Here is an 11,226-nt window from a genome sequence, read left to right as displayed (position 1 = left end):
GCGAGAGAATCAAAGAGTTGAGCGACGTTAGAGCAGAGCAAGTTAAAGTAAAAATGAAAGGTATGACGCCTTGTACTACAGTTCAGAGCAGAATGCTTGTGGCCCTCATGTTCGGCATCAGAGTATCGTAATCGTCCGTATAGTAGTGCCCATCGACCACTTTTTTGATAGGTCTTTTCAAATTGCTTTCTCAAAGTTTATTATCGTGTTATAAAGGCTGAGGTACCCTTCGGTAACATCTTTATTACAGCCACATATTCCAGGTTAATAAAGGAACTTTCTTCTGGATATTTGCTTCGTACACAGGAATATATGACGCAACCTGTACTATTCATGTTGTATCTCTGCTGCCCCAGGTGGTCGACTTCTAACTTTTCACAAGAAGCTGTCACACAATTCACTTCATTCTTAACAGGAATTCACCGTGTGTCCCATTCTGCACAAGAAGAGTATAGCTGCGTTCCTTGCTTCATCAGAAGGGCAATACTTTCATGAGTATGCAGGCAGGCGAGCGAAGGATAGACGCTTCTCGAACCAAGTTTCCAGCAGCCCGCGCTGTGCAGCACAGGAAAAAGATCGGCGCCGGCGGGAAAGGTGGCCAGCTGAGTGAGTCGGCCGCTCGGGAGGAGGGCGGCCCGTCCCAGAGCATTCGCGGCAGAGAGGGGCAAGCTTGGCCAGTGCACGCGGCGACGACGCCAACCTTCGCAGCAGCAGCAGCCCAGCCAGCCAGGCAGCCTCGGCGCCTCTCATCCCTCGCCCACACCAGCAGCCGCCGCCGCGGCAGCAGGGCGACATGGCCGCGTAAAAAAGCCGCGTCCTCAGCTGGAAATCTTGGCATCGCCGCCAGGTACCGCCACAATAGCGGCCTGCTTTGATTGGCTGCGACTGCGCACGTGACCAAGACGCGCGAAGCACGACGGGATCGTCGCGCGTCCCGTCGTCTGCAACGCTTGCGTCGCTCGCTGCTTCAGTGGGCGATCAGCCGCTGTCGGTGTCGGTGTGTTCTGAAGAGTTGTACTGCGGAGGCGCTGCTGCCGTCAGTGCGGTCTCCGCGCTTCTGCCTTGTGCGTGCTCTTTCGTCGTCTGCTGCTGCCGCCAGCGTCCGGCATCGCCGTTTCCCAGCCTCGGCTGTGCCTGACATCAGTCGTCCCGATCCGGGGACTGTGCTTTTCACGACGTGTCGGCGTGACGACGAAGTCGACGACCACCACGGGACAAACCGTGCGGCCGTCATTCCGTGTCCGACACCAGACGCCTATGGCATGGGGGTAGAGGTCAGCCCACTTCATGCCCTCAGATTTAAGGTGAGTCTTCGTTGCCGAACTGTCGCAGCTTTTCAACGTGCATGTGTGCTCGTCTTCCTAGCGCGCGCGCGCACAGCGCGCAACCGTCATCTACGAGCAGGGGAAGACCGTGGGCATTCTTTTATCTTCCGCAGGCCGAGCGGCGGCTACGGCGCGCGGGCCCGATTAAAAGCTGCAGAGTGGCATTGTTCCATGTAAGCTTATGTGTGATAAGAACAGCGAGCTCATGCTCCTGTCGTGTTTTTTTTACCGCGGTCTGCACCGGACGCTGTGCTGTCAACAGCCGCTGACGTGATCCTGTGAGGAAATCGCGTTGCAAGCGAGCCAGGCAAGCGTTTCGCGCGGTATCTTCACGGCCGGGGATGTCTTGTGTTCGCATCCCTGTATGCCAGGCAAACCCTGTAAAAGTGCTCGAAGTTTTGAAGACTCGTACCTTTCGGAACTCACCCTCACGTAGCTTTCCGAAACTCGCTACGCGACAAGGCAGATGTGCAGAGGAGCGAGCTGACGGCGGTGTCAAAGCGCGTGCTACCTACTGGGCACGTGAGATTCGCTGCCCGCGCTGACCCGGTGCGCTCCTCCTCATCGGCTGCGCTCGAAGAACGATGGTCTGCCGAGCATCATCAGCAGCAGCGGAGAAAAATTCTTTGCCTTCGCAGCGCGCTTTCGGTGCCGTACGAGTCCCGGCGGAGTTAGCTGCGCCGTCGCTCGCGGCTTCGCCGCGGGATGGCGCCACCGCTTTGCTGGCTAGCGCTAACTCGGATGTCCCGCCGCTGCTCGCACTCACCGACTTGTCGCCTGGTTTCGTTTCTTTGAGCGGCTGCTGCGTGTAGTCAGACCGCGACTCCGGTTTTGGTTCCGGTTTCGCTGCTTGGACTGCCCGATGAGGCGCCAAACGCTGGTCGCGTTTTCCTTTTCCCAAATGTTTTCCCGTTGGACTTTGATGGAAGCGGGTTTCAATTCTGCGAGCCATGTTAATAAAGAGCTCCCTAAATTTAATAAGGATGACAGCACATTTTCTCCGATTCGCTATTACATTGTGCTTTCCCCAAGATTTTTACGCCGAGTGTTGCATGTGTTCTAGTAGCAGTACCCTTGATGCAACTTTAACAAGACAGGTTGCTTATGCTGCGCTCCATCTTGTCCCTTTGCTGTGAAGTAGTAGTTCTATCTATAAAGTGGTCTCTTAGCTGTGCGTCTTAGAATCGAAATTGAGCTTTTTGCATTCAGTAACTGTTTTCAGTGTCTTCGTTAGGCCTAACCTTATGTAGTTGTATGCGGATAGACCTCGACCTTGCTGTGCCTGACGTCCTGCCCTTTTGTCATTCGTTTTTAGCACGATCCTCGTTGAACGCTCGCAAGGTCCGTCGCGGATTCTCGCCTGCGTCCCCCGTCCGGCTGCCGTTGGCGCGGATTTTCGAGTTTGCCCCAGTTGCCCTCGGGAGCTGGTGATCGTACCCTGCCGCTTGCGCCCGGCCGTGTCCTGCTTCGAGTGCTGGTTGCCGACTGTCGAAGGAGCATTGCTGTGCACTCTTGACGCGTTTTGTGGCATGCTGATTTCTTCCCCGAACCCGATCAAGTTCCGGATTTCCCCTAGAATAAAGGAGACACGCTTAACGGACCGTTGCCTTTTGTCTTTACTTGCTCCTGTGCGGACCATTCGATGATCAACGCCGGATGTCGGGAGCAGCTTATTCATGGGCCACCCCCCTTTTGTACATGCCCTTGCAAGTTTTCTGTCACTTTCTTAAGCGCTGGGCCGTTAAATAGCACGTAATTTGGCGTTCGTACCATTCATTGTAAGTTCTAACCGCCCGGTGGAGACTTAGATGTGCCGTTTCATCTTGTGTGAAGCAGCTCACGCCACTTTTCATCAAATAAAAGCTCTATCGAGTTTTGGAGACGTTATAACACGGGCAACATTTTTGGACTGTTTAGAGAAAAGTGCTTCGTGGTGTACATTTCTCTCGAGCGTGGCCAGACTGCAACGGCGTGACCTTGGAAACTTATTGCAAGTTGTGAATAAACCGAGAGCTGACGTCATTGTACGCTTTCCCACTAGATTTTTTTATTACTAGTGAAAATTTGTATTTTTGACAACGAAACCTTCCCACCTCTCGTTGATTCGCACCTAAATACCTGCATAAGAGGCGAAAAAAGCCTTCGACATGAAGTGATCTTTCTTCCTTCACTACTTACGTAAAAGAGGGTAACTAAAATTTCTGACTTGATTAACCGCGAGCGGAGAACTCCCACCTCCATGACTGACTGACGACCGGCTTAGCAAGGCACGCATATTTCACAGTCTCGGATTTTGTAAAATAGCATACACCCGTTTCCTGCGGGTGCTGGCACGGAACTACTACCAAGAAAAAAAGATGACATCGCACGCTCTCTGTGTGGAGTGGGAAAGAGGAGTGCGTCAGCTACATGATGTGTCATCCTCGCGTTCCTCTCGCGCCAAGCGGGGGTAAGCGTTATCGCGCGGCCGCCGATACCGCTGCCGACGCGCGCGAAAAAGCGATTCGGCAAGTCGCCGGCGGCAAAGTTCACGCTGCAGCGCTCGTAGTCATTGCAGCTGTCGTTACTCCTGACAGCGACGAACGGCTCTGTCGATATCCGCCGTGGACCTTCGACGGCGCGTAGGTTCCGAAGACTCGCTCGCGAGGGCGCTGCTGACGCGCCAGAGGTGAGTCACGTGCGCACTCTTTCCATCGCTTGGCAGATGGGCCGCAGCAGCGCAACGCGTCGAGCAGCGGTGGCGTTCTTGCCTGCACGGCGCATGCGCCGGTGGCGCTCCCCTTGCTCCCTCTGTTTCAGGCTGGAGGGCCCCTGCAGCCGTTGCTGTTTTTCTCCCTCCGTCTGAGCTGCCGTATTTTGTTTGTCGCGTTTCCTTCGGAATCGGCTTCGCTCCCTTGCATTTCTCTCCGCCTCCCCCCTTCGCTGGTGCTGGGGTAAATCGTGGCGGCGCCTTCGGTAGAGTGTACTACCTTCGGCTCCCGTCTGGCGCTCTTCTGGTCGGGTCAAATTTTGCGGGCGTTTGGGGCCGCGTTTCGCTTTGCTGGTGTCCGAGAGATGGCGCGGAGGCGGAATAGAGAAGTTTGGATTTTTGGGCGGCGCTCCGCATGTTGGGGCAACTGCCAACTTGTAGGCAGCGGCCGCTTGACCGAACGGTTCTTCGGCGGAACTGTTCCGTCTTCGCGCTGCTGCTTCATAGTATTAATCTGGAAGGAAGCGACTATGGTGCAAAACAGGTGTACTTGTTCGCGTCAGGGCTGATTCAAAACAACGCTTAAAGTTGGGGAATTCTATAAAGGTCAAACTCTTCGGCACCCTATTACCACAAATCAGTCTAGCTTTACCAGATGATGTTTCTCACATCGTCAGAATCGCAGAATTTTTTTAGTTCGGTTTTCTCTGCAGGAAGCCAGACGTGGAAATTCATATTGCGGCTATGGTTTCATATAAATGGAGGGGAGTGACGAGCTTGAGGATGGTGGGTGACATCTTCCAATTTGTCCTCATTGCAGAGACCCTACCTGTTGGCTCAGTCTAATTCCTTCACATCCAAGCTTATTTTTATTCTGTTCTGGCCAATTAAAGTCAACTTTGAACTCGGCCGCTTTAATCCTACAGACGATCGCGACGGTTGTGCCTGCGCGGTGTAGTTCCGAGCGGTGGTAAGGCATGCGATGTTGTTGATAAAAACATTTATTGGAAAAGGTTAGCACTTTGGCACCCGCAGGCCGCCTGTGGCTGCCTTAGTCGACAATATATATGTAATTGCGAGCCTGCTTCTTCGGTTGACGAAGCAAACACCTCATTGTTCGAGACACAGTACTGCCGACTGACCAGGTTGTGCCTGCTTCGGTCCAGTCTGCTCTGGACTCTTCACGCTGTTCATATTTCATTAGTTTTTTTTTCTCCTCGGGACAAATTTTTTCCGACGCTGTAAGCTAAGGATGGCCGCGCGCGCGGTAACATGTGAGCTGGAAGGGGAGGCTGTTCGCGCAGCCTAGAGAGAGGGTGAGGGAGCGCTGTGCGGCGCCATTGGCTGGGTTCGGTCTGCGAGGCAGCAGCTGTAATAAATAAAGCGGCCAAGAGAGAAAGAAGAATCGAGAGAGAAATGGAGGGACGCCATCGCAGCGAGAAAAGGGGATAGAAGAGAAAAACAACCGACTCTGAAGCTGCCGGGAAAGTAGCAAGAGAGTACAGAAAAAGAAAGATAGGCGGAGGGCGCTGCCGAGGAGGGAGTTTGGTGGCGCCATCGCGCGTGCGAGCTTGTGCGCATGCGCGCTAGGTCGGCGCACGCGTGCCGCTGGAATATTGCAGAGAGGGCGAGGAAGAAGGAGAGCCCCTGGAGCGAGAGAGGGGATTGTGAAAAATGGGGGGACGTCGGCAAACCAGCTGAGCGCGGCCATTGTGAGGAGGGGGTGAGGAGAAGGAGCTTGCTTGGTGGTTGCTGAATTCTGCGAAACCGAGAGAGAGGGAGACAGCCGATGGAAAGAGCTGACGACGATGCTTTTCTTTTGTTTTTCTTCGCGCCGGTTCTCCTACTGTTTCTGCTGCTGCTTTTTTTTTCTCTCCGTTCATTTTCGTTTTTAATTCGCGTGCTCTCTATTTCTCGGGGTTTGCGTTGCGTGTTTTACTCTTTTTCTTCTTGGGTCCCTCTTGGAACGCCCAGTTCGTTTTGGCGGCTCCGCTCTCTCACCCACTTCCCCTGCCCTTTTTCTGCGGCCTCCTTCCTCGATAGGTTTTTGTGCCGTGGTGTTTTTCGCCCAGTTCGGAGGCTGAGAATCGGGAGAGGGATGTGGGAGGAGAGAAGCTTCGGTTTTGATTATTCCCCTTTTGTTTACAGAATTTCCTGCTCTTCCCCTTTCTTTACTTCTGCTTGCTTGGCTTTACGTGTTTCTTGGCGACGGCAGGGCAGGAAAGGAGGCACAGCGCGGGCGGAGTGAGGCAGCGGCTTTCAGAAGTTTTGCCGAACGGGATGACGAGAGAAAATACATGTACACATGCGCGCATGGCTGTAGTAGAGAGGGGAGACGAGGACAGCACTCCCGCCGCCCGCGCGCAGAGGGGGCATCCCTCCAAGTGCGCATGCGCCTTGGCCCGGCGCCGGCGCTTTTTTCGAACGAGAGGATTGCGTTGGCCGGGGACGACGCCGTTGTCTGCTGCTTCTGCAGCGCCGGCGTGGAGAGCCCGACGGCTGCGACGCTGCGCGCGCGGTATCGATGGCCCAATGGCTGAGGACGCGGCTGCTGTCTTGCTGGATAGAAAGGCCAGCGCTTATGAGTGAACACGCTTTCGATGTTTGTGCCGTTGGTGCTAAAGGCCCCCTTCGCCGATTCGACAACCTAATTGCACTCTTTAGGCATTTATTTGCAAATTTCTCGTTCTAAACCTAGTGTCACCCAAGCCTTGCCTGCAGTTTCTTAGTTAAATTGCAAATTGCAATGATGTACAGGGCCTCCGATACAAGCGCTTGCCAGCCATTAAATGTAGCTTCTTTTCCGAAAAGTGAAAGTTGGTGCGTTGCGCTTGTCAATCCAAGTGTGGTTTCCTACCAACGTGCGCCGTTGTGTTTTTCTTCCACTTTATATTAGTTTCCAATTTATTGCCGCCATCTCCTGCACGCTAGCATCGGCGAAGAATTGGGCAGCTGCGCCGTTTTACAAATACAAATAATTTTATTTGGCATCAACACTTATTACACAGTACTCGTAATGCTGCAGGGTGCTAGCAAAAGCTTCCGGCAGTGGAAGAAGTGAACTGTGGCAAGACGTCGTAGTGTGTACACGATTCACTTGTTAGTTATGCTTGAGTAACTGCGGCGGTCAGCGCAGGCTGAGAGCAGATGCCGACATTGACTGACACTGTAGATGTTCTCGCGCATGTTCTTGACGATTTCCGAGCGAAGGCATTAATAAGAGGACATCGATTCCTCCGTCAAGTGAAATTAGGTGTCCTGGTCATAAAGTGGCGCTGTCGTGCACTCATCGTAATGTGTTACGATGAGCCTTGTGGAGAACAGGTACCCGAGACCTTGTCGAAACATCGACGCTGTAAAAGCTAGACGAACCGCATGAAGAAAGTAAGCGGGTAACAGCCACACAGAATTAACATATGAGCTCACAAAAATTTTCTTGCTATCTCATTCTTCTGCGGTGTGACACCTGCGCCTTGAGGAAAGCCCTCGTTTAGGCGTACACTCCTGAGTGCGTCCGCACAGGTAGACGGGCGGCCGCACCCAGACTGAAGTGCGACAAGCGTGAGGCCGGCAGTGAGGAAAATTAAGTTGTGCAATATTTCGTTTTTCAGAACAGCTATCTTGGTCCCACAAATCTGGGCGACACGGCAAACTGGAGGAATTTACAGAATGTGTTTGTTCTAAAAGGCCGACAAGAAACGTTTGGATTTCCATCCTGTCTCGCGCGGACACACAGCTGGAAACTCATCTTCTCAACGTTACAATGGCAGAAGGCAGACATTGCTTTCATCAGTGTCGCCGGGGGCGATTCTGTTAACTGGAATGCTAACGGTCAACTCTTGCCTTGAACATGCAACGAAACTTCGCCAAGGTAAGGTCAGGTGGAAGATAATTCTGCTGAGTGCGCGAGTAGCATACGATACCCCACCGCCAGTACGAAGCATGAAGTATGCCACAGCACTGGCGCGTTCTTCCTCGGCAGTCGGCGAGTGTCGCCTGTATGTGACGCAGGAAGTGACGTAAAGAAGTCTGGAAAGAAAGCAGTCACTACCCGTTCGGCTTCAAAATCCACTGAAACAAGCTAGGTCGCTCGAACTTCTTGGTTCGAGCATAACGAGGAGCACGGGTCGTTTGAATAATGTGACACGAGAACGACGGGCACCGGACAAGACTTTGCCTCGTATCCCTTATCCGCCTTGTCGTTTCTCGCACGGTGTACCTCTCGTTATGTCCTATGTGTGTTGTCAGTCGAAGGAGGAATTCAGTCTTCAGTTATGACAGCTACGGATTAAAAAACAAATCCATAATACCTTATGGGCACACGGAAAAATTAAAATGTTGCCACCATAACGACCGCCGTCTAGACGAACGAGTATCACGCGAGCGCATGAAAGAGCGCGTTGTCGTCGCGAGCCCATCAGCTGAGGCGGCGGCAGCGACGAAGTAGCCGGGATTCCTGAGCGGGAACACGCGAAGGCCACGCGCGCCGCCGCCGTGCGAGAAGTGCGGGGCCGAGAAAGAGAAGCGCCGTTGCGCCCCCGCACACGAACGAAGAAGCGGAGGAGTCCATGCACGCAGAAGCAGCGGCAGGACTTTGAACTTGCGTCGGTGGCGCGGACACCGCTCCGCTTGCTCCTCCGCCGTTTGGGGGCGCCCGCCAGATGGCGCGCCGTTACTCCTTACAGACAGCTGTGCTTCGAGGAGGAGCGGGTGGCGAAGGTCTAGTTGGTGACGATCCGTCCGGAGTGATTATTGAGCTGCGCTCCAGAAAGATGCAGACAAGAACGGACAAGCGTTTAACTTACAACTGAATTTTATTTAACAGCGTGTCAGAATAAATATGGTACAACACAAACGATACACAGGGATACATGGGATACAGACACCACAGCAACCGGAATCGCAAATGACCTACGCCTATCTAGGTATGTCATTTCTTTTTTGAAAGATGAATGAAAGAAGTGCTGACGCTAGAAGCGTCAGCATGGACTATTGCGTTGGTCTCGATGATTTATCTTACACTGGTTTCTGGCCATTCACAGCCGGGATAGTCGGGTTGGTAAGCCAGTTTGTTTACACTGTCTTTATGTGTCTTCCTGGTGGGCTGCTCAATAATCATGACCAGCCAACTAACTCAGACTTCCGCATTGCTGAATCCTATGGAGTGGCTATCACCACTGCCGTCGCTTTGTTCTTTGTTGAATATAACCGAAACAAAAGTCGAGTCTGTGCACCGGCCGCTTGCTCTTGGAATACAGAAGCGGGTGGCATCGTCATATCACTGATATTTAGTATTGGGGCTGAACAAAAGCAGTTGTTGAGATGGCGTTGCATTCAATCGCTTTGAGCCCGGGCTTTTCATTCGCGGACACTTGCGACTTCAGGCAAGATAACCTTGACAGCACATGGTGTGGGACAAGAGCACATTTCACGTTTTCATGAGGGTGCCTGCTTCATGTGAGGCTCTCGTTTAGACTGCAGCAATAAATATGAGATGCAACCCCGTCCTCTCATGCCCCCCCCCCCCCCCCCTTCTTTAGTAAAGACAAAGTGACACAATTTCCTTCTTTTCGCAGTGAAAAACTTTTGCGAGAGGAATAGTTTAAAACGTGATATCTTAGTGCCGGGGCATAGTGGTTGGTGGTCATATTTCCCCACTACTGCAAAATGCAGATGACGTTCTTGTGCAAGGTGCTAAACAACCCAACACCCCCTTTTTGCGGGACAGCTGGCTGGTCGGAGGAGTATTAGAAAAAGAGACGCCATATGTACAATACATCCTGCCAATACTTTTGTGGATGCATTTTTCTTTCGGAACCGTGAACTGTGCAATATGTGCAGCTAGGCAACAACGCCACTTCTTGTCTCCTATCCCCATATACCTGTAAAATCCGCCATCCGTGGCTCTGCACTAGAATTGGAAGGCAGCAATGCAGCACCTTTTACACCCTTTGTTTCGGCTATACAGCCGTACTTGCACCTTTTTTGGGGAGTGCACCCACCAATTGCACTCTACGTCCCTTTCAAGCCGGTGACGCACCTCTTTCTTCAAAACACGAACTGGCTTCCCCGCACCTTCATTCAAATCGTTGCAACGCGGCTGCAGGCGCCGTCCCGAGTCTCTCCGCCAGGGCGGCGCAGCCATCCGAATGTTGAAAGCAGTGCGCAGTTGTGGCCTCGAAGCAGAAGCACAGTCAGCGCCATTTTCGCATGCTGCGGCCGTGGAGGCGACGGCGGCGCGCGAGCAGCCTACGCCAGAAGAGTCCGATTGCGGCCGCTCGGTCGGCGCTGGTATGGTGGCTAGAAGGGGGAGGTGACGCCAACGGCGGACGGAAGCCGCTCCTCCATTTCAAGCCGAGTGTAGGTGGCGCTGTTGGCCGTAGTGCGATGCATGGTACGCGCCGCTCGCCTTACGCCACGGTACTTGAACATACGTATGCCCGCCGTGCGTGCAACGCGTCGGCCTTTCAGTGATGTTGCAGGTAATGGTTTAGCTCATTAAACTCTAGTCGAACCTGATTACGGCTGACAGAATTCAATTTTAAGCCATGGTGGTGCAGTGGTTAGGGTGTTCGACTGTTGTGCCCAAGGATGAGGGATCGCATCCCGGCCGCGGCGACCGCTTTTCACTGGAGGCGAAAAGCAAGGCGCTCGTGTGCTGTACGAGTACACGTTAAAGAACTCCAGGTGGTCGAAATTCCGGAGTCCTCCACTACGGTGTCTCTCATAGCCCGAGTAATTTTGGCACATGAAACCCAACAAAGAAAAACAATTAAAATCGATCGGATGGTACTCCAATACTTCTGGTGCGTAGAATACAGGCGTATCTATCCTTTCAGTTCCAGGAATTGGAGGGTCTTGAATGAGTCCCGTCGGATCGAGATAGTGCATGTCGAAAGTAGAAGACAGACCAAGATAATGAGTATTCAAGGTATACTGCGCACACACAAAACAAGGACGAGAAAGGTACACAACAAGCGCAGGTGTTGCGCTTGTTGTGTACCTTTCTCCTCCTTGTTTTGTGTGCGCGCAGTATACCTTGAAGATATGTCTGACTGACTCGCCCAACAACGCACTCTTTCAAGAGAATGAGGATGGAAGGATGTTTCGGCTCCGTGTGGTCGCATTTTTTTCCCACAACGTTGTTTGCCACAGGGCATAAAATAATATGTAAGAAAATTAAAAAGGGGTAATAAATGAAAGAAAAAAGGT

The 11,226-nt window shown here is 52.7% G+C and overlaps 1 protein-coding gene across 2 annotated transcripts in view; it reads left to right on the top strand.

Moving 5' to 3' along the window:
* Positions 1-589: 589 nt before the first annotated feature.
* The window catches only part of LOC146176247 (uncharacterized), a 33,621-nt gene continuing 22,984 nt past the window's right edge, over positions 590-11,226 (top strand). Inside the window, exons 1-2 of one of the 2 annotated variants that reach the window (XM_084582563.1) lie at positions 590-1,304; positions 2,641-3,993. Coding sequence is in view for 1 of the 2 variants with exons in the window: in XM_084582562.1 (XP_084438688.1) it covers positions 1,263-1,304 (42 nt within the window). In the remaining variant the exon portion in view is untranslated. The remainder of the gene's footprint in view (positions 1,305-2,640; positions 3,994-11,226) is intronic. The other variant, XM_084582562.1, reaches the window with a different exon arrangement.

Source organism: Amblyomma maculatum, chromosome 10 (assembly GCF_055883805.1).
Source record: "Amblyomma maculatum isolate TAMU_Amacu chromosome 10, ASM5588380v1, whole genome shotgun sequence".
Taxonomy (NCBI): Eukaryota; Metazoa; Arthropoda; class Arachnida; order Ixodida; family Ixodidae; genus Amblyomma; species Amblyomma maculatum.
Note: the sequence above shows the minus strand (reverse complement) of the source record. Positions and strands in the feature narration are given on the sequence as shown.